Source organism: Macaca thibetana, chromosome 13 (genome assembly GCF_024542745.1).
Source record: "Macaca thibetana thibetana isolate TM-01 chromosome 13, ASM2454274v1, whole genome shotgun sequence".
Classification (NCBI taxonomy): Eukaryota; Metazoa; Chordata; class Mammalia; order Primates; family Cercopithecidae; genus Macaca; species Macaca thibetana.
The window spans coordinates 38,821,151-38,844,607 of NC_065590.1; the positions used below are offsets into that span (position 1 = coordinate 38,821,151).

Here is a 23,457-nt window from a genome sequence, read left to right on the forward strand (position 1 = left end):
TTGATGAAGCAGACCATGAATGAGGAGTTTCTCAGACACTGAAGTTTGATTTGTTCCTGTCTGTTGCAGGTTGTAGGTGGCCTAGATATCCACAAAAAGATGGTGGTAGATGTGTGACTCTTATCAGAGAGTACCACCCAACACTTTTGCTTTCTTCTCCATCTCTGAAGATCTGCTCAAGACGTCCAGCAATGCTCTCTGTGTATTTAAATGGAAGTATTTTTCTCTGTGAAGCCACATTTTCCAACATGAGCCTCATGAAGCCAACTAAGTGTTATTGAACTGTAATTCTCTCAATAACTCAGTGTAGCACTTTAAAGTCTGAAGGACAGCAGCATGAAAAGAGCATATCAATGTGGTGGAGAAAGGGAAGGGGTTGGCTTTTTAATTTATTTTTCTTCATCTTTTATAACAAGAAAGTATCTATATATACATATGTAAATATTTATATATAGATATATGTAGCTTTCTATATATGTAGTAGGTTGGCTTTAATTTAATATACTTGATTCAGAAACAAAACAATAGAGTACAAAAGTGCCAAGCAGAACATAAAACATCCTTACTTTTATTTCACACAGTTTTATATATAGATAGAAGACTGTACAATTTGAGCCGGGTGTTAGGCCAGCTATTTTCCTTTTCCTGTGCTTTCTCCTCTGAGAGATTGACAAAGCATTTGTTAACGTCCTATTATTTACCTTAATTACATTTTTGTAACAAAGGAGTCTGTAACTTTATTTATACTTACGAATATATTTCCAGGGACTACTACTCATTGCTGAGCAGCTTTTAATACACCTCTGCTTGAGGAGAAAGTCTAGTTCATTGCTACTGCCAAGAGCTAGTTCTTGTGTTCATATAGTAACTGCACAGTGCTTATGGCTGCTTCATTGTTACTTTGTAACTAGGAGCCATTGCATTTATTAAATGTCCCTCAGTAAGTGCTAGTTGTGATTTTATACATAAAGGCCAGAAGCTGTCTGAGGCAATCATGACTAATATTGTATGTATCACTTACTGAAGAATACCTGAAGTGATCATGTAACTACTTAGGATATCCATTTGTTTGATTACATGGGTAAATAATTTGTCATTAAACTTGTGTTTGAATCATGAATTTCCCTTCTGTGTTTCAAAAGACTTGCAGCTAATCTAAAAAACTGGTGATATTTAATATGCATGTATGTATCTAAACACCCACATATATTTGTGGTTTAAGTGTGAGAAATCTTGCTAACGTATATGCCACAGAAGAGCAAAATTTTATCCAAATTTATACGTCTTAAATTTCTTTACCACGAGGGATAGAGCATGCATAATGTTTTTTTCCCCTTGATTTGCTTATATAATTGGTAATGGATGATAACTTAATAAATTTGTGTGATATAAAAGTAGTGTATCATGTTCTACCATTTGATCTTATCCCTTCCCATTTCTGCAAAGGTACTATTGGCTGGAAGAAAAACATTTTGGTTAGCTTTGTATGACAGTAGTCTTTCCCTTTATAGTTTTTCTATAAAAACTGGTTTTAAAATCAGTAGAAAAGGGCAGGTTGAATCAAGGTGAATGAATCTGAAATTGAGCACACCTGCCTGTCATCGCTGTTCCTTCAACTGAGTGCTGCACATCATGGGCTCTGTCTGTGAGAGAAAAATCCCGGTGCTTGGTGTCCTTGCATGACATGGAGTTTTGCATGTAGATCAATTTAAAATGTACCTCTTGTTTACATAATTTGCATAATTTTGAAAGATAATGTTGCCAAACTTTGGAAATGTTAATGTTCAGACTGAAAATCTCCACTACATGTAACTTTCTTCCTCTGGATCAGTGGCATGGCTTATAATCCCAGCCAGTGGTTTGAACTGTTCCAGTGTCAACTGCCATGTGCTCTGCTTCAGGGGGGAACTAGTCTTTTGTGAATTTTTTGTACATAAGTATTTGTTACAAATATTTTAGCAAATGCTTTCTATTTCTCTTGCTTGTGCATATCTTGGCTGGCGTTACAGAAAAATAGTGCAAACATTATTTCCTTACCGGGGAATGAGGGTTTTTTCTTTTTTTTTTTTTTTTTTTTTTTTTTTTTTTAGTTTGTGTGTGGGGGTGGGTAGGGGAGGGGGTGGTTTATGTTGAATGTTTAGTTTTTCTTCTGCATGATACGTCATGTTGTGGGATCTTTAGAAAACTTCATACTGTATGAATAAGAAAATAAAATATTTGAAACTTGCTTGAATGTATTCAGTGGTCTTTAATGGCTTTCCATAGCTATGAGAATTTTTTTTCTTCCCAGTCTTTTAAATTATTAGAAACAGTCTGGTAAAGTGACATTTAATCTCTATAAAAACCTACAAATTCCTGTAGTACTCTCCCATCCCCCCCCATGACTTCCCTTACTACCCTTCTCTCTACTCCAGCCATGTTAGCCTCCTGTGGTACCCGGAGTCTTGGGTTTGCGTCTTGTAGGCCCTTGCGCTATCTGTCCCTTTCTGCCCCTTTCCCCTCCCCATCTCATAGCTGATGCCTTCAGGTGTTCAGTTATAGCCTAGCTCAAAAGGAATTGTCCTGGCTACCCTATTTAAAAATACAGATATACCTAGCTCTCCTTTCCTCTAGATTTTTCCTCCTCCAGTGGCATTTATCCTTTTCTGACACAGTTTACTTATGTATTTTGTATTCCCTGACTACTGAATAAAATGAATGAAAGCTCCACAAGGGTAGTGATTTGTCTCTTGTTCACTGATAGCCCCAGCCCAGTTGTCCGGAGCATTACCTAGCTCTTAGTGTTTACCCAATAAATAATAAATTAATGTGATACTGTTTATGCAGGTTGTGATTTTATAGTAAGTGCTATTCAGTGTTTTGTCACTGTGTAAAAGGTAAAATTGGTATTTCTTGAGACTTCATTTATTTGGTAACTGCTTTCATTTAGTCATTATTTCATTTATTTACAGCCCCTACATGTCCATCACTGTAATAGGCACTTGAGATGCTCCCGCAAATGACATCCCTGGCCCAGAGAAGTTGGGGACATTTTATATCCAGAATACCTGTATCGCCAGATGTGCACTAGTTACAATGGGTTATGTGACTTGTTAAAACATCCCAGGAATAAAGGTTAAGTCTAAGCAAGTAGATGAATTTAAGCCCCAAGCACCCCCCCCTGCCCCGCTCCCTTTTTTGTTTTTGTTTTTTTTTTTTTTTTTTTGAGACAGGATCTTTTGTTGTTCATCTGGGCTGGAGTGCAGTGGCATGATTAAGGCTTACTGCAGTCTCAGTCTCCTGAGGTCAAGCAGTCGCCCACTTCAGCCTCCAGAGTAGCTGGAACCACAGATGCATGCCAGTGCCTGGCTGTTTTTGTTTTGTTAAGACAGGGTGTTGTCATTTTGCCCGGCTGGTCTCAAACTGGGCTCAAGCAGTCCTCCCACGTTGGCCTCCCAGTGTTGGGATTACAGGCTTAAGCCACCGCACCCAGCCCTTTTTTTAACCTACTTCTAACAGTCTTAAAAGTAGACAAGATGAATATCCAAGGAGCATGAGCTTTCATACATACCATCCTAGTTCTAGGTGGCATGAGAGTTGCAGCCCAAATCTTACGGAGCGAGTGACTGGGAGGAAACCCCATGGGTCTCCCTTGTCAGCCACGAATACCTAAGAAAATGCTATTCTCTCAGGCCCATCCCCCAGGCAATGTATCAATGAATACATATGTAAAGTGTATGTCAGGAAATCATACCAGATACTGAGTATCCAAAATCGTAAGTAGCCTTAGGGTGGCAGGCAGACACAATAATTACAACATAGAGGGACAAGTGCCATAGAAACAGGTAAGGTTGGAAGTATTAGATTTAGGGTCTTGGCCTTAGAGAAGGGTTTAATGAAATTATTTGATCCAGGTTAAGAACCTGGAAGCCAGTATGATGGTCAAATTTATTACCTCTAGTCCGTCTTCATACTTTCCCATCCCAAGAATTATTAGTTGGGTTCCCCCTAACATTTTCTTTCCCTTTTCAAAAGCCCCAAGTAGTAGTACTACTACTTTTGGGGAACAGGAGATACGAACACTTAACTAAGTAGGGGGGTCCAAAGCAGTCCTTAAACCGAAGTTCAGCATTCCAAATTTTAGCAGCTGCTAGGGAAATATATTTGCTCTCTTGTATTACTGACAGTTGTAATTACATAGGAAATCTTCAAAAGGAAGTAATTTGGATAATACCAAAACATTATTTCCCTTTAATACAGATAACCCATATTTTCCCAGTTGAAATGATGCTTTTAACTTCCTGCCTGCTCCGTTCCTTCAAAGTCGATTCAAAACATTTATGGTCACCTAGCAATGGTTCAATTCAGTCCAAGTGCTTGGAAAACTTGATTACAGGCATGGACCCATTCCCCAGGAAAGTACCTCTGGAAACCTGTACAGACTCCAGAATTTAAAAAGTCCCAAATCTCTTTTTCAAAAAGGTATGAGTAAAAGGATCTGATACCATTGTACACATCCTTGCTCCATGCTGCTATTGCCAGAGGATAAAAAAATTTGAGGTGGGACATACTCAGCAATTTCCAGTTGGATTCCCAGTTGAGTATTTTGCAAAAAAAAGCATTAATGAATGAATGACATTTTTAAAAACATTTAAGTATATCCAATCCCACGTACTGTACAAACTAGCTTAGAACAGTGGCATATGTAACTGATATAAAGGAAATAAGCGTAACAATTTTTCTTTTAGTTCCTACATGAACTTTCTAATACTCCCATCACTGAAGTTTACATGTTTTCATCAAGGGTTTTAGAGATACACAAAAGAAGTATCAAAGTCACATTTAATAAAGTTCCTTCCAGTTTATAATGTATAATCATACTATTTAAACACGCAGAAATGAGCTAATCCGAATTTATATAGTTTTTTGGGTGGGAAAAAACATTTATCTCACCTTTACTAGAGGAAACAGACTTTATGATGGTTCTATTTTTCAACTTTAGAATTACTCATTCAGTAGAAGCTGTACTTCAAGTACCCAGCCATTCTGTTTTTCACTTTCAATGTAATCTTCAAAAATTATGTGAGACATTCAACATACTTTATTAAAAAATAGGCTCTGTATTAGACGATTTTGCCCAAGTGTAGGCTAATGTAGTGTTCGGAGCACTTTTAAGGTAGGCTAAGCTGTGATGTTCGACGTTTGGTATTTTCAACTCACAATGGGCTTATCTGGACATAAACCCATCGTAAGTTGAGAAGCATCTGTATACCCAACACTGGTTATGTATACTTTCATTAAATACTCATTTGAAAAATAAAACTTTCTTCACATCAACCCTGTGATGTAGGTCTTTAATTTTTAAAACTGCAAAACAGGTTCCAAGATGAGCTCTTACTGATGTATACGGTGTAGTACAGTATAGCCAAAACCACTGCTTATGACCTCTCAAATATTCACACATCAAGGCCAGGCACAGTGGCTTATGCCTGTAATCCCAGCACTTTGGGAGGCCGAGGTGGATGGATCATTTGAGGTCAGGAGTTCGAGACCAGCCTGGTCAACATGGTGAAACCCCATCTCTACCAAAAATACAAAATATTAGCCAAGCATGGTGGTGGACACCTGTAGTCCCACCTACTAGGGAGGCTGAGGCAGGAGGATCACTTGAACCCAGGAAGTAGAGGCTGCAGTAAGCTGAGATCGCACCACTGAACTCCAGCCTGGGTGACAAAGTGAGACCCTGTCCCCCAACAAATATTTACACATCACCCAGTAGTAAGGAAGGGTTATCATTCAGAGAGGTTTTTCTGAGATAATCTATTAAATTACAATTATAAAGAAGAAATGTTTATAAATTTTTATGAAGTTATAAATTTATAAATATAAAAGTATAAATTCATATAGAGCTGTTTTAACTTCTTGTTTAAAGAAGTTTCCCTGTGAGGATTACAGACTATGTAATCTGCTACATGTAATTTCAGATAAATGATAAATTATACCTAATGTGTAAGTATAATAGAATCAATTTTTGATATTTAAATTATTCTAAAACCTGTTGAGTATGAATACTCTTAAATCTTTCTTTTCTGTTTATGCTTCTGGCTGAGAATGGAAGAAGGGACAGAGGCTTCAAATGACTGAAATTCTTCAGGTGGTTTCTTGTGACCGACCCCTCATAAAGTATTTTTCTCCAGAGTCCAAAGGCAAGATAAAAAGTCTCTGACTTGAAATCAGAATCGATCTGCTGATCTGCTAGCCACAGCTCGAATATTGCCATAAACCTTGGAAGGAGGATTTCCTGCAAAGGGGGAAAAAAGTATTTACACAAATAGACTCACATTTATAGAGCCTACAGTCACCCCTCAGTGTCTAAGGAAGACTGGTTTCAGGACTCCCACAGACACCACAATCCTTGAATGCTCAAGTCTCTTATATAAAAAATATGCACATTAACTACACACATCCTCCCATATACTTTGAATCATCTCTAGATTATTCATAATACCTAATACAATGTAAATGCTATGTAAATAGTTAATACTGTATTGTGTTTTAAAATTTGTATTATTTTTAATTTGCCGTGATTTTTATATGTATTTTTCGGAGTATCTGATCTGCCATTGGTTCAATCCACAGATGTGGACCTTGCAGACACAGAGGGCAGACTGTGACATGAAAAAGGGTCTAGAACCCTAGAAAGAACAGAGACATTTTCTTGAAATTACCAAAAAAAAAAAAAACCTTACAGGAAATAATACCCAAATATTCTCCAAAAAATATTTTAAACTTCTAAGAGTGAAAGGCACTGTGTTGTTAAAATATTTCAAAAAGAAGCCAATCACTGAGGCCTGGGAACCAGAGAATCCCAATTTTCTGAGCAAGCCGCTAAGATCCTGTAACTCTTATGAGAGGGTAACTGACTGTGCTGCAGGATCAAAAAAATGGGTTAAGTGGATCAATTAAATTAACTGAAGCTGTTCAGCAGCTCCTCCTTGGTTGAACCTAAAATGTGATGTTCCCTGCTATTCTGGAATGGTTTTTCTCTGCACCTTATCAGGAAGGCAGCAAAGATTTAAGCAATATTACCCAATAAACACTTTCTCTTCTCTTGCAGACAAATGGAATCTAAGCAAAAATATTTCTACTTCTGGCTGGGTGCGGTGGCTCACACCTGTAATCCCAGCACTCTGGGAGGCTGAGGTGGGCGGATCACAAGGTCAGGAGTCCCACACCAGCCTGGCCAATATGGTGAAACACCGTCTCTACTAAAAATACAAAAATTAGCCGGGCGTGGTGGCATACACCTTTAGTCTCAGCTACTCAGGAGTCTGAGGCAGGAGAATCGCTTGAACTTGGGAGGCAGAGGTTGCAGTGAGCCAAGATCACGCCACTGCACTCCAACCTAGGCAACACAGTGAGACTCAGGCTAAAAAAAAAAAAAAAAAAAATTCTACTTCCTTCTCTAGGCCCACCTTTGCCAACTCCCAAGGGTTTCTACTTGCTATCTTTAATATTACCCCAAATTGCTTTGCAAATGTAGTTTTGACTTCCGCAATTAACTCCCTATCCCTCCCAGAGAAAACACCAAAGAAAGAAACTGCTATTACCCAAGATTAGGTTGCAAATGGCAGTTCTTGCCATCTTGATGTTTTGGAAGGAGCCAAGGATGTGAACTTTCCTGAAAGAAATAAAATGAGACAAATTAGTGGCTGGGATGCAATGACTCACACCTGTAATCCCAGCACTTTGGGAGGCCAAGGCAGGTAGATGGTTTGTGGCCAGGAGTTTGAGACAAGCCTGGACAGCATAATGAGACCCCCATCTCTACAAAAAAATTCAACAGCTGGGTGTAGTAGCACGTGCCTGTAGAGTGCCAGCATGCCAACCTGAGTGACCAAAACCCTCTCTTAAAAAAAAAAAAAAAAAAAAAAAAAAGACATTGTAAACAAAAAAGCACTTTCTTGCCTAAGTCCTGTACTCCAAAAATGCTGGAAAATCACATTTGAGTCAGATTCTTTAACGAGGGCAGTGGTTATGGCTGCACAACTCCACAAATATACTAAAAACCACTTTTTAAAAGGGTGAATTTTATGATATATAAATTGTATACCAATAAAAAATTATTAGAAAAGACAGAATTTTTTGAAAAAGTAAAGTTTGTGAAGATTATTCGTTAATGATGGCTCCCATCCCATGAATGCTTTATGTGCCAGGGCTTTCTATACATGCCCTCATTTAATCCTCACATGACCTTCCTGTTTTACAGATGAGGAAAGAAGTTTATAAGAAATCAAAAAGCCTGCCCAAGACGACACACTGGCTGAGCTGGTTACTGAAAACCCATAAATGCAACACTGTACTCAATGTCAACATAATTGGTTTTCAACTGCAAAGTTTTCTAAAGATTATCTAAATTTCTTCAGGGCTCTGAGGATCATTTAGACCCTTTTAATGGGCATTCTTTACCGAATGACAAATTTGCCTTTTTGAGTCCATCTTCCAAACTGTTTTCACTGTGCCCTGTACAACAGTTATCAGCTAAAGCTTCTGTATCTTCAACCCCTGTTAATATTCCCTTCACCTTCTGGCTTTAACTAAGGCCAGATCTCAAATGGTTGCGTTTTTCCTCCACAAACCAGGTACCTCTGGGGCCTGGGGAGGAGCAGGTGCCTTCATGCCACATCCAGACCACATGCTCTCCCTCCTACCTCCCTGAAAACCCTTTGGCTTTGGATCCGCTCTCAGGCCACATCACCCCCCACCCTGCCTGGCTGGGGTCCTCAGCTGCCCCTGCAGATCACCTGTGAAGACGTCAGCTCCTGGCTTGCTGTCTTTCTCTTGCTATTCCCATCTCCATGCTCGATCATGTCAATACCCACGAAGATGATAATCCCAACATGCCAGCCTCTGAGGTCCTTGATACAGGACCTTTATGCCAACACGGGGTATTGTCCACCCTACTCCAGCCTCTTACATCCATGGTCACACCCTGGACTTAGTCATTACCAAAAACTGCAACCCCCTATAATTTCGATTTCAAACATCCAACTCTCCCTCCACCACTTTCTGTCATTCCAGCTCCTATCAACACAAATAATCCTTCACTCCCACCCCAGGACCTCCCATCTATGGATCCTACCCACCTTCACTGCCCCTCGCCCCCTCATATCCCACCTCCTTCCTCTGCTCACAATCATCCAATGACTTTCTATTCACTCAGAGTAAAAGCCAAAGTCCTTATGAGGACCTCAAGGCCCTATTATTTTTGACCTCATCTATCACTCTCCACTCTCCCTTTCGTCCTTGGCCAAGCCTCCTCGCTCACTGCCAGATGTGCCCTCGACTTAAGATCTTTGTGCTTTCCCCTTCCTCTGTAATGCTCTTTCTCCAGACACCTGCAGATGAACAAAACAAACATTTACAAATGCTCCTCCCCAAACTCCACTAAAATGACAATAAAGATATAAGCCCAAAAGGAAGAAGAGAGTGATAACAGTAGCAAAGTCCAGAAAGGTGTAAAGCAGATGGAGGAGACGGAACTGACTGTGCAGACCCAAGTCAACTGCTGCCTGAATCAGCAGCGGGAATATCAAGAAGCAGAACTCCGGGAAAGAGACTCCAAGAGGCAGGGGACAGGGAACCCAGGATGATGGCTGTGCAGTCAGAATGCAGGCAGAAAGCAGGGGGGCGTTTGGGGAATAGACCTCTCCAGGAGAGATTTCTCAAATATTAGATGCATTCAAATACATCAAGAGGAGATACAACGTATAGCTTCTTACTGAATTAGTAGGATGAAAGAGAAGAAAGGAGATAGACACAAAAGAGTTACTTCCTTAAGTGAAAACAATGCTGCAAAACAAAGATAAGGCAGTCACAGTATTTCACCTGGTTCTTCACCTGGCTCAGCTATAAGTACACTGAGCACTGATTTGTTTTCAGGTAATACTGAACATTAATCTAACAAAAACCACAAGGGGACCATCAGGAGGACAAAGAAGAATAAATCGGAGTGTCAGAAAGGCTGAGTGTACGTGGTGGAAGTAAGGGAGTGAAAGACAGCTAAACCTTCATCTTTGATGGTAGAATGTCAATAGTGAATCTGAAAAATAAAACTGTATATGAACTGTATGAACAAAATATCTGGAAATACAGAGGTAAATAATTTTTTAAGATAAGCTAAAAGAGTTGAAATTGGTTCCCCTGAAAAGGGTGAAATGGAGGTAGGCAGCAGACATTTTTGTTTTTTTTCTTTTTTGAGACAGAGTCTCACTCTGTCGCCCAGGCTGGAGTGCAGTGGAGCGATCTCAGTTCACTGCAAGCTCTGCCTCCCAGGTTCATGCCATCCTCCTGCCTCAGCCTCCCGAGCAGCTGGGACTACAGGCTCCCGCTACCACACCTGGCTAATTCTTTGTACTTTTAGTAGAGACGGGGTTCACAGTAATGTTAGCCAGGATGGTCTCGATCTCCTGACCTCGTGATCCGCCTGCCTCGGCCTCTCAAAGTGCTGGGATTACAGGCGTGAGCCACAGCGCCCGGCCAATTTTTGGCTTTTTAAAACTATGTGTATGTTTAACTTTCATTAAAATTATTTAAAACAGAGCATGACAGATGAGGAAATAAAGACGAAAAGAACAGATAAAGTGGGAGTAGTTTTGCTGCAGAAAGAACCAAAGTAATGGGGCAACAGTTGGAAAGGAATGGAGGCTTCAAGACACAGAGGCAACATCATTTCCCATCTGCTATATTAAATATACCTGGAACCAATTGTTTTTAGTTTTCTATCTGGCTCGCATTATACTGTATTTTATCAGGTTATTAGCAACTCATCAAAAATAACTTTTATAGGTACATAACAGCCCATCTTACAGCTTTATTATAATTAATATAAACTTTTAAACGTGGATTTCCAACTAGCCTGTCTATAGCAAAAGCAAGAGATAGTACATCTCTTAATTTCAAGTAGTCTGTAATTTAGTTTGTAAGAAAACACAAAAGACATAAGTAATTCAGTAGCGACATTATTCATAACAACCACAAACTGAAAACAACCCAAATGTCCATCTACTGTGACTGGACAAACAAAATATAATACAGCTGACTTTTGAATAATAGATTTGAACTGCACGGGTCGTTACACACAAACTTTTTTCAACACATATATTGGAAGATATTTTAGAGACTTGAAAAAAACCCAGAGAGGAGCTGAGTATTGTAGAAATGTAAAAAAAAAAAAAAAAAATTAGAAAAGCTATGTCATGAATGCATAAATTATATGTAGATACTAGTCTATCTTATTTACTACCATAAAAAAAGTTAAAATCAATCAAAACTTACACACACAAACACAAGCCATGTATGGTGCCATTTGTAGTCAACAGAAACGGAAACAAATGCAAAGATGCAGTATTAAATCATAACTCCATAAAATTATCTGTAGTGCATACTGTACGACAATTTCACAGCTTCCACCTACTGCTCTTGTGGTGAGCTCAGGTGTTGCAAGTATCCACTTAGAATGCCATGTGATGCTGATCATCTCCCATGAGCAGTTTTGACTCTCCAATAAATTGTCCCTCACAGTAGAAAGTGGTCTCTCACAGTTCTTGCCTATTTTTAAACTTAGTGCATACTGCAAGCTTTGAGACCATGTGACCTACACAACGTGGGCCCCACACAAAGTGCCACTCGTGATGTTGGGAGTGCTCCAAAGAAGCACAGAAAAGTCATGACACCTCAAGAAAAAGCTGAACTGGCCAAGTGCGATGGCTCACGCCTGTAATCCCAGCACTTTGGGAGGCTGAGGCGGGTGGATCATGAAGTCAGGAGATTGAGACCATCCTGGCTAACACAGCGAAACCCCGTCTCTACTAAAAATACAAAAAATTTAGCCAGGCATGATGGCACACGCCTATAGTCGCAGCTACTTGGGAGGCTGACGCAGGAGAATCCATTGAACCCAGGAGGCAGAGGTTGCAGTGAGCCGATATTGCACCATTGCACTCCAGCCTTGGCGAGAGAGGGAGATTCCATCTCAAAAAAAAAAAAAAAAGAAAAGTTGAATTGCTTGACATGTACTGTTGACTGAGGCCTGCAGCTGCAGCTGCCCGCCACTTCGAGATAAATGACTATACCATAGGACCCATTGTAAAAAAAGAAAAAATTCATGGAGGTGTCACTGCAGCTACAACAGCAGATGTGACAACACCTGCAGTTTTGCCAAATACCCCTTTATCTTCCCCTAGGCCCCCAGGCAAGACAGAACAGACTATGGCAATAAGACACCAAATTGTAAACAAGACCTAAGACCACCCGGGCAAGGGTTGTCACACACCCTACACTTAAAGAGTAAATGACTGTCTTCTTTTGAGAAATGTCTGTTCATATCCTTTGCCCACTTTTTGATGGGGTTGTTTTTTTCTTGTAAATTTGTTTGAGTTCTTTGTAGGTTCTGGATATTAGCCCTTTGTCAGATGAGTAGATTGCAAAAATTTTCTTCCATTCTGTAGGTTGCCTGTTCACTCTTAGGGTAGTTTCTTTTGCTGTGCAGAAGCTCTTTAGTTTAATGAGATCCCATTTGTCAATTCTGGCTTTTGCTGCCGTTGCTTTTGATGTTTTAGACATGAAGTCTTTGCCCATGCCTATGTCCTGAATGGTACTACCTAGGTTTTCCTCTAGGGTTTTTATGGTTTTAGGTCTAACATTTAAGTCTCTAATCCATCTTGAATTAATTTTCGTATAAGGAGTAAGGAAAGGATCCAGTTTCAGCTTTCTACTTATGGCTAGCCAATTTTCCCAGCACCATTTATTAAATAGGGAATCCTTTCCCCATTTCTTGTTTCTCTCAGGTTTGTCAAAGATCAGATGGCTGTAGATGTGTGGTATTCATACAGCCAACAGACACATGAAAAAATGCTCATCATCACTGGCCATCAGAGAAATGCAAATCAAAACCACAATGAGATACCATCTCACACCAGTTAGAATGGCAATCATTAAAAAGTCAGGAAACAACAGGTGCTGGAGAGGATGTGGAGAAATAGGAACACTTTTACACTGTTGGTGGGATTGTAAACTAGTTCAACCATTATGGAAAACAGTATGGCGATTCCTCAAGGATCTAGAACTAGATGTACCATATGACCCAGCCATCCCATTACTGGGGATATACTCAAAGGATTATAAATCATGCTGCTATAAAGACACATGCACACGTATGTTTATTGTGGCACTATTCACAATAGCAAAGACTTGGAATCAACCCAAATGTCCATCAGTGACAGACTGGATTAAGAAAATGTGGCACATATACACCATGGAATACTATGCAGCCATAAAAAAGGATGAGTTCGTGTCCTTTGTAGGGACATGGATGCAGCTGGAAACCATCATTCTTAGCAAACTATCACAAGAACAGAAAACCAAACACTGCATGTTCTCACTCATAGGTGGGAACTGAACAATGAGATCACTTGGACTCGGGAAGGGGAACATCACACACCGGGGCCTATCATGGGGAGAGGGGAGGAGGGAGGGATTGCACTGGGAGTTATACCTGATGTAAATGACGAGTTGATGGGTGCTGACGATTTGATGGGTGCAGCAGAGCAACATGGCACAAGTATACATATATAACAAACCTGCACGTTATGCACATGTACCCTAGAACTTAAAGTATAATAATAATAAAAAATAAATAAATAAATGAAAGAAAAAAAAAAAAGAGTAAATGACATTCTAACTGCCACAGGATATTTTTTTCTCTAGCAGCTTAACAAGCACTGGCCTTATGATAAACAATATTAAAACAATTACAGCTCACCAATAGTTAGATACAGATTGACCCCAGCTTCCCTCTTCCCACACTCTGTTCCACAAACCGTAACTACAGCTTTGATTGGACAAGAGACTGATCCCAGTAACATTCTCCTGATAAGAGATCACTGACCATGGACTGGTTCTACCAGCTTCCAAAGGCAGTGCATTCAGTCTTCACCTCCTTGTCCCTACTTCATCTTGTAATGTACAGGACCTAACTGTCACATATTTTAAATGTTAAGTCTCCCCCACAAAGCAACCAGGGGTCGTATGTTACATTTATTCAGTATACAAGCATTACGACCCCTCTTATATTCATAGCTCCTCCTATAACCTGTTAAATAAGTATACTGGCCAACCCATTCAGCATAAATTCCTGTCTCATTCTTTCCTCCTTCAAAGTGCCTGCTTTTGGTCTCTGCTGAAGGGTATACTTCCCAGCCTGTCAGAATGGCCACCCTGCAGAATGCAACCCTTTATAAGAAATAAAGTTTCCTCTCCAAATTTATAGATCTTGTGATTCTTTTGTTGACAATCTCAAATTGGAAATGCAGCTTTTATGTGGGTGCAGGATTGTTCTAAGAAAGACATATCTACAGACTCTAATATGATGGAGAAAAAATTAAGTCATTATATGACAACTTACAGCAAAAGGAAAGTGAAGGATCTAAAGCTGGAGAACTTAATGCCAGCAAAGGATGGTTTGATAATGTTAGAAAGAGGTGGCTTTAAAAATGTCAGGATAACAGGGGAAGCAGCTTCTGCTCACCAAAGGGCAGCAGACAAGTTCCCAGACGCCATTAAGAAAATCATTGAGGAGAAATAATATCTGCCTGAACAGGTTTTTTGTGCAGATGAAAAATGTCCTGTTCTGGAAAAAAATGTCACAAAGGGCAATTATTAGTAAAGAAGAGAAGCAAACACCAGGATTTAAGGCAGGAAGGGCTAGGCTAACTTTACTGTTTTGTGCAAATGCAGTCAGGTTTATGATCAGGACTGCTCTTATCTATAAAGCTGCTAACCCTGATCCTTGAAGGGAAAAGGTAACGCCAGAGGCCTGTCGTCTGGATGGCTTGCACAAGGAGAGCTCTTTTCTGGATTGATTCCATCAATGCCTTGTCCCTGAAGTCGGGAAGTATCTTGCCAGTAAGGAATGCCTTTTAAAGTTCTTTTGCTATTGAACAATGTCCCAGCCACCCAGAACCCCATGAGTTCAACACTGAAAGGCAACAACGTGGTCTCCTTGCACCTAAACACGCTCTAATTCAGCCTCCAGAACAGGTAGTCATAAAGATCTTTAAGGTTCATCACATACAATGCTCTATGGAAAACAGTGTCAATGCTATGGAAGAGAACTCGATGGAAAGAACATCATAGTCTGGAAGTACTATAACCACTGAAGACGCTGTCACTATTATGGAAAGAGCTGTGAAAGCCTCACGCTTGCAACTATAAATTCCTGCTGGAGAAAACCATGTCCAGAGGTTTTGCATAACAGTACAGGATCTACGACAGAGCCAAACAAGAAATCATGAAAGAGACTGCGGATATGGCCAGAAATGAGGGGTGAAGGGTTTCAAGATACAGATCTCGGAGAAACCAAGAGCTAACAGACACTATGCCAGAGGAATTAACAGAAGACGACCTGATGGAGGTGAGTGCTTCTGAAGCAGTGTTGGGTGATAAGGAAAGATGATGTAGAAGCAGCAGTGTCAGAAAACAAGGTGACATTAGGCAATTTGGCAGAAGGTTTCTGATTATTCAAGATGCTTTTGACATCTTTTATGACACAGACCCTTTTATGATGTGGGCACTAAAACTAAACAAACTGTGGAGGAAGACTGGTACCCTACAGAAACATTTTTAGAGAAGGAAAGCACAAAAAAGTCAGAAATTACAATGTATTTCTGTAAAGTTCCAGAGTACGCTTGCCTCTCCTGCCTCCCCTTCAACGTCTTCCACCTCCGCCACCCATGAGACAGCAAGATTAACCCTTCTTCCTCCTCCTCAGCTTATTCACCATGAAGACAAGGATGAAGACCTTTATGATAATCCACTTCCACTTAATGAATAGTAAATAGATTTTCTCTTCCTTATAATTTTCTTAACATTTTCTTTTCTCTAGCTTTATGAAAGAGTACAGTATATAATACGTAAAACATACAAAATATATGTTTATCAACTATTTGTTATTGGAATAGCTTCCAGCCAAAAGCAGGAGTAGTTAAGTTTTGGGAGAGTCAAGTCATACATGGATTTTCAACCATGTTGGGGGTTCAGCATCCCTAATCCCTGCAATATTGAAGGGTCAACAGTATACCTGTGCAATGAAATAGTACTTGCCAATAAAAAGGAACTACTGATACACCCAACAAAATGGAGAAATTCAAAATAACATGCTAATTAAGAGAAGTCACACACCAAAGCCTACATACCATATATTTCCATTTATATGAATTTCTAGAAAATGTAAAATAAAGAGTGACAGAAATTAGAGGAGTGGTTGTCCTGGAACAGGGTGGGGGCAGGCAATTGACCACAAACATGCACGAGGGAACTTTCAGGGTAAGAGAACTGTATGAGTGTCATGGGACTACAATACACAACATTTGCCAAAAACTCATTGAACTGGATACTCAAAACAGGAGAATTTTATTGTATGTAAATTATGCCACAATAAACTTTTAAAAAGTTGGTTTAACTAGTAAATTTTAGGTTAACACTTATAAATATACTTATAAATTTACCAGTAATAAACTTAATGACAGACTAACTATATAATTTCATTGGCAAATCAGTTACAGTTTTAGATTTCTAAATTTATTTATTTATTTTTTTTGAGATAGAGTCTGTCGCCCAGGCTGGTTTTGAACTCCTGACCTCAGGTGATCCACCCACCTCAGCCTCCCAAAGTGCTGAAATTACAGATGTGAGGCACCACACTGGCCTTTTTTTTTTTTTTTTTTCTCGAGACGGAGTCTGTTGCCCAGGCTGGAATGCAGTGGCGCGATTTTGGCTCACTGCAGTCTATGCCTCCCAGGTTCAAGCAATTCTCCTGCCTCAGTCTCCCAAGTAACTGGGATTACAGGCATGTGCCACCATGCCAGGCTAGTTTTTTTGTATTTCACCGTGTTGGCCAGGCTGGTTTTGAACTCCTGACCTCAGGTGATACGCCCGCCTTGACCTCCCAAAGTGCTAGGATGACAGATGTGAGCCATCGCGGCAGGCCATGGATTTCTAAATTCATGAAAGCTTTCAGGGCTACTCAGCCAGTCCACGACTTAACTGAAGATTTTTTTTTTGACTTTATAATTGTGCCAAAGTGATATGCATTCAGAATGCTCTTCAATTTTCAAAGAGTAGTATCCTATGATATCAAATGAACTTCTGACTTATGAGATCTTTAATTTACAACAGGTTTATCTGGATATAACCCCACCATATGGTGAGGAGCATCTATATATGGATTTTTTAAAATTAATTTTTTATGTTTTGGAAACAGGGTTTCACTCTGTCACCCAGGCTAGAGTGCAGGGGTACTATCATGGTTCACTGTGGCCTTGACATCCTGGGTTCAAGCAATCCTCCCACCTGAACCTCCTGAGTAGCTAGGGCTACAGGTGTGCACAATCACGCCTGCCTAATTTTTGTATTTTTTTGTAGAGATGGGATCTCCCTATGTTGCCCAGACTGGTCTTGAACTTCGGGGCTCAAGCAATCCTTCCTCCCACCTTGGCCTCCCAAAGTGCTGGGATTATAGGCATAATCCACTGTGCCCAGACTATATGTGGTATTTTTCTTTTTATTTTGTTAGAGTCTCACTCTGTCGCCGACGGTTGAGTACAGTGGCATGACCGCGGCTCAATGCAGCTTCACCTTCTGGGCTCAGGCGATCCTCCCACTTCGGCCTCCCAGGTAGCTGGGACTACAGGTGTGGGCCGCCGCACCTGGCTAATTTCTGTATTTTTTTTTTTAGAGAAGGGGTTTCACCATGTTGCCCAGGCTAGTCTCAAACTCCTGAGATCAAGCCATCCACCTGCCTCAGCCTTCCAAAGTGCTGGGATTACAGACGTGAGCCACCATGCTTGGCCATAGTTTTACATATGATGTGCATTTCCACATTTTTGAATAGCTTCTCCCAAGCCTCCGTATTTCTGAATCTAGACTCAATCCATAAAGATCAAAAAATAAAATTATATTCCTGGCTTCAGGTAAAGAGGGCCACCAACACAGTACTACAGTTATCCTTAAAGTGTAAAGAATATATAAAATTTAGATTTTATATAATAAGGAGTCCTTCAGTTTAGAGTAAAACTGAGATATTAAATGAAATTATTTCATGATTGAGTCGCAGGCAGAACCCTCCTCCTCTCAGTCAACTGTTCAGTTTCCCAACTTCACAGCATTACATAATCTCTGAGCCATCTGCCAGTAAGATCCCCAGCCTGGGCAGCTTCAACCTCAGACAGGGGTAATCCCAGCTTCACTTCTGGCACCTTTATTTTAAGCTCCTATCATCTTATTTATGTTCACATATAACTGCTCTCTAGTTTTGCCTAATGTACGATATTCCCCTCGCTTTATAAAAGGCCTTAACATATATGTGTGTATATATATATATATATATAAAATAGATATATATATTTCTAAAGACTCACAAGGGCATCCAAAATACTGATTGCTTGTTCTCCCCTACTAATTTAATAGATTCCCTTGAGTATGTATGTATGTATGTATGTATGTATTTATTTATTTGAGACAGAGTCTCGCTCTGTCACCCAGGCTGGAGTGCAGTGGCACGATCTCGGCTCACTGCAACCTCCTCCTCCTCCCAGGTTCAAGTGATTATCCTGCCTCAGCCTCCCGAGTAGATGGGACTACAGGTGTACGCCACCACGCCCAGCTAATTTTTGTATTTTTAGTAGAGATGGGGTTTCACCATGTTGGCCAGACTGGTCTCGAACTCCTGACCTTAGGTGATCCACCCACCTCGGCCTCCCAAAGTGCTGGGATTGCAGGCGTGAGCCACTGCGCCCAACCCGAGATACTATGTAAATCTTCATCTGTAATAATAATTTCTTTTAATAGCATTTGTAACATTTCCTCATTGTTAAATGAGAAAATACACAATTTCTGAAATTTTCTCAACTTAAGCCTCTTTCAAAGTTGGTGGCTATTCACCCAAAAGTATACAGATGATTCCCAACTTAACATGGTTTGAACTGGGATTTTTCAACTTTACAAGGGTGCAAAGCTGATACACATTCAGAACGCTCTACTTCAAGTACACATACAACAATTCTGTTTTTCATTTTTAGTACAGTATTCAATATTCAACACTCTGTCACAAAGTAGAATTTGTGTTGGACGACTTTGCCCAACTGTAGGCTAATGTGTGTTCTGACCACGTTTATGATAGGCTAGGCTAAGCTATAATGTTCCACAAGTCAAGTATATTAAATGCACTTTAGACTTCTGATATTTTCAATTTACAATGGGTTTATGAGGAGCATCTGTACTGACAAAGATTTAGCAGCAACATTATACATGAAATACAACTGTTACGACTTTCTTAAAAGATCAAATATAAATTATGACAATAATTTTCTCAAGATCAGATACTTACACATCAGCCAAAACTATCCGCGTCCGTGTCACATTCTCTATGGTGAATTTGGTTTTTCCTCCTTTGCCAGCGATTCTTCCTATTGCCCTGGATAGATGGTCTCCCTTTAGGGGTTTAACTAAACAAGAAACGCAACATCTCAGGAGGCAAGCCATTCTAGTGCACCACCCACTTCCACATGAAGTTTAATTATAAACTAAATTTCTCTAAATGACACAAAATGTATATATACATATTAAAAAGTTGCTAAAAATACAGCTCAATTGATGCTATTAGAAAACTGAGAGTCACATCACAATACAAAGTCAGCGACACAAGAGCACAGACCACCACACACTCACCATCTGTAATTTCAAAAGACTCTAGGAAGAGGTCATCCAACCTGATGAGGGCAAGTGCATCCTATAATATAAAACAAACACTGTGAAGCCCCTTCCGTTTGCACACCTGAAAAAGAGTAAAGCGCAAAGCACTATGGAACGAAAATCCACAAACTCTTGAGCTAGAAAGCTTTTTTTTTTTTTTTGGAGACATAGTCTTACACTGTCGCCCAGGCTGGAGTGCAGTGGCGTGATCTTGGCTCACTGCAACCTCTGCCGCCCAGGTTCAAGTGATTGTCCCACCTCAGACTCCCGAGTAGCTGGGACCACAGGCTTGTGCCACCACACCCGGCTAATTTTTTTGTAATTTTAGTAGAGACGGAGGGCATCGCCATGTTGGCCAGGCTGGTTTCGAACTCCTGGCCTCAAGTGATCCACCTGCCTCGGCCTTCCAGAGTGCTGGGATTACAGGTGTGAGCCACTGCGCCTGGCCTTTTTTTTTTTTTTTTTAAATGCCTAATCCATTGAGATGTTCACATTGAGTATTTTTCAAGTCCCCATTTTAGATATCATAGAATTACTCACCTCCACCTGAAAGCCTAGAATAAAAGCTTTCACAAAATCAGCTGCTTTTGTCAGAGCACTAACATCTTTGGTTTCTTTACAAGTCTGTTAAAAAACAAAAAAGGGTACAAAATACCGTTGAGACTCAAACAGAAAATGTCTTAACGAAATACTAGAAATGTCCTTTCCCATTATCAGAGAATTTCCTTCACCACCACCTTTCCCTAATATATTCTGTATGACACAAGTTCTGGTTGGGTAAGTGCTATATTTTATTGGCAAAACAAAACCTTTCCAGCTCCAAAGCTTGGCTGTTTCACCCAAAGAGTGTCAAATAACTAACCACACTATATGATCAGATTTTGGGGTTAACAGCAAGACTCCTCTGGCACAACCCAATTTCTTGCATTCTGAAGAACCTCTACCTTCTGTCCATCCCTTCAATGCCCAAGCTTGTCCTCTTCTCTTCTCTCTCAAGGCAGTCTTCCCTGGGATTCCTGACTTAATCTTCTTAGTTATCAATTACATGCTGATGTTTCTTAAACCAATAGCTCCAGGCCTAACTACCTGCACCCGCTGACTGGGGAAATAAAGAATGACTGAAGCACTGAACCTGTTCTCAAACTTTATTTGAGAAATGCAGAAATAACTGTTATTCATAAAATGCCTACCACTGTAAATAACACACACTGTAAATAACATGCACTATAAATAACATGCTTTACACACCATAACTCTAACCCTCACAACAACTTTGAATGTTAAGTCATATGACTACCTTTGCATGTGAGGAAACTAAAGTACTAAAAAGCAAAAATGCTAAGATTCAAACACAGGTCTGATTTCAAAATTGTTATCTCCACTGTACCATGCATATTCACAATCCAGTTGAGGAGACCATGTACTCAACAAATTTAAAACCATATGGGCTTGTGTAATGGCAAAGTCCCCGGGGCTTTCCCATTTAGAACTAGACCCTAGTTCCAATCCTACATGTGACCTTAGACAAGTCTCCTAGTTACTTTAGGTCTTGAGTTTTCTCATCAGTAAAATAAGGAGGTCAGAGGAGAAGATCCTGAGTGTTCCCTACTAGTATAATAGGAAGTTTCCCTTATTAGCCTGATGACTATGGCCAAGTTTCCTCACATCTTTAAGATGGGAATATCCTGAAGACTAAATGATGTAGAGCATGTTGTAATACCACTATGTGTCTGGTATATGGCAGCATCAATAAATGTTAGTGGAATCCAAAGTGATTATCCTGCAATAAATAGGACAGTAAAGCACATGAAAAGTTTAGGCACTGAAGATATGACTGAAAAATGTACATTCTGGTATGAAACTGGCACCCAGAACAGAAAGCCCAAAGTAAATTAATTTTAAATGTCTAGTTCCTGGATTGACAGCATAGAATTTAAAATACACATATATAGGCCGGGCAGGGCAGCTCACGCCTGTAATCCCAGCACTTTGGGAGGCTGAGATGGGCGGATCACCTGAGGTCAGGAGTTCAAGACCAGCCTGGCCAACATGCTAAAACCCAGTCTCTACTAAAAATACAAAAATTAGCCAGGTGTGGTAGCGAGCGCCTGTTAACAGTGAGCCGAGAGCGTGCCACTGCACGCCAGCTTGGGCGAAAGCGCAAAATTAAAAAAAAAATACACACACACACATATGTGCATATGTTTCTTATCAAAATAATACAGTTTTATCAAAAAAGCACCATTAAAACACAGTCATGAACTGCATAATGACATTTTGATCAATGACCAACTGCTCATACCATGGTGGTCTCATAACAGTATAATGGAAAATATACAGAAATCTGATATATGGCACTGGACACTGGCAATGCAGATCAAGTAGATGAAATGACTGATACTCAGTAATGGTGCTGGAACATTTGGTTTTCCATATGAAAAAATACATAAATATACACATACCATCTAGGTTTGTGTAAATACACTCTTCGCACAAGGACTAAGTCATCTTACAAAACATATCCCAGAACATATCCCCGACGCTGACTGTATACACTTCTTGTAAAGCAGCAAGTACTTATGTTCATTATTTACTTACTTCTGTTTATGATAATCTCTTTACTCGACCTTTTCTGAATTTGACACAGAACATTACAAAAGATACACAGAAGCAGAGACAGTATTTTGGTATGATCTCAGAACTAATTTACAAATTCAATTAATATTTGTATCAAACGCAGATTTTTAAGGCATTTGGGAAGTTCAAACTCAATATGGTAAGTTTTTAAACTGGACAAAAACTATTCAACACAGTAAGTCCCATTAACTAAAGTCTACTCACGCCTTTCCATCTCTGTAGGAGAGAAAGCCTGGTGTATTGGGAAATGGTTGAGATTTTCCTTACCCTGATTTCTACATTCCTTGATTTCAAGTTAAAGCGTATCTGAAGTCCCAAATGTTCCACAATAGGAGTAAATATCTTCATCCAGTTTTCTTTCAACGGTGTGTATCTGTTAGCTGGGACTGGAATTTTCCTTGTTTCTTCTTTTCCACTCTGTAATAAAAGAACACACAACTCAAAAGGCTATGGAGGGATGATGATGGAGTTGTAAAATAACATCTGATCCATAAAGGGCTTCCTTTAACTGAACTAGTTACACTTCAAAGAATCACTTCTCTCTGAGCATCGCGGCAGAACAGCCCCACCGCAGCTTCAACATTCCCCAGAGGCCACCGGCTTGATCCGCGTCTGGCCCCTGCCTGGTTGCTGTCCTAGGGTCCTAGCCACATACCAGGAGCCCGTCCCCACAGAGGGGTGGGAAGACGGGCCTCTTCGCCGGCCTGGCCTCCTCTGTGTCCATCCGGCCCGCATCCCCGCCCTCTCCCGCTGCGGACAGCTGTTCAGCCTGTCGTTTCTTCGCCCGCCGGCCACCCTTACGGGTGACCTGGGTAAAGCCCTCCTCTGCCCCGGCGCTCTGCGCTTCCATTTCGGATTCCATCCCCCGGAATCTTAAGGCGCTTCCGGCTGAAACACGTGCCCTGCTGCACCGCGCAGGACCCAGCCTCCGTCAACTAACCCCCGCAGCTCCGCCCCTTTCCTAAAACGTCACAGGCCGGGGACCTGCAGGATTTGGGGCCGGGGGAAAACGGGATTTCGGCTGTCCTAAGG

General features: G+C 40.4%; 3 protein-coding genes across 5 annotated transcripts in view; 2 read left to right on the plus strand and 1 right to left on the minus strand.

Moving 5' to 3' along the window:
* Nucleotides 1–2,227, plus strand: part of PPP3R1 (protein phosphatase 3 regulatory subunit B, alpha) — a 77,208-nt gene extending 74,981 nt beyond the window's left edge. For all 3 annotated transcript variants that reach the window (XM_050754523.1, XM_050754525.1, XM_050754522.1), the window contains exon 6: nucleotides 70–2,227. In XM_050754523.1, coding sequence (XP_050610480.1) covers nucleotides 70–117 — 48 coding nt within the window. In that variant the 3' untranslated portion in view covers nucleotides 118–2,227. The remainder of the gene's footprint in view (nucleotides 1–69) is intronic.
* The window catches only part of C1D (C1D nuclear receptor corepressor), a 377,915-nt gene that overhangs the window by 237,928 nt on the left and 116,530 nt on the right, over nucleotides 1–23,457 (plus strand). The gene's annotated exons all lie outside the window — the stretch shown is intronic.
* PNO1 (partner of NOB1 homolog) lies at nucleotides 5,024–23,386 on the minus strand. The gene is made up of 7 exons (XM_050754520.1): nucleotides 23,081–23,386; nucleotides 22,693–22,842; nucleotides 20,329–20,412; nucleotides 19,765–19,825; nucleotides 19,424–19,541; nucleotides 7,590–7,660; nucleotides 5,024–6,280 (listed from the first exon to the last, which is right to left on the minus strand). Exons 1-7 carry the CDS (start codon nucleotides 23,285–23,287, stop codon nucleotides 6,213–6,215), a joined length of 759 nt encoding a protein of 252 aa, XP_050610477.1. The 5' UTR covers nucleotides 23,288–23,386; the 3' UTR covers nucleotides 5,024–6,212.

What these genes read in the sequence shown, in the direction of transcription:
- PNO1 (XM_050754520.1), bottom strand. Translation starts at nt 23,287, where the DNA reads ATGGAATCCGAAATGGAAGCGCAGAGCGCCGGGGCAGAGGAGGGCTTT. An exon ending in TTCTAGGCTTTCAGGTGGAG is followed by an intron (nt 19,826 to 20,328) that starts GTGAGTAATTCT and finishes TTTATATTATAG; the next exon opens with GATGCACTTGCCCTCATCAG. An exon ending in CGGATAGTTTTGGCTGATGT is followed by an intron (nt 7,661 to 19,423) that starts GTAAGTATCTGA and finishes TATTTCTTTCAG; the next exon opens with GAAAGTTCACATCCTTGGCT.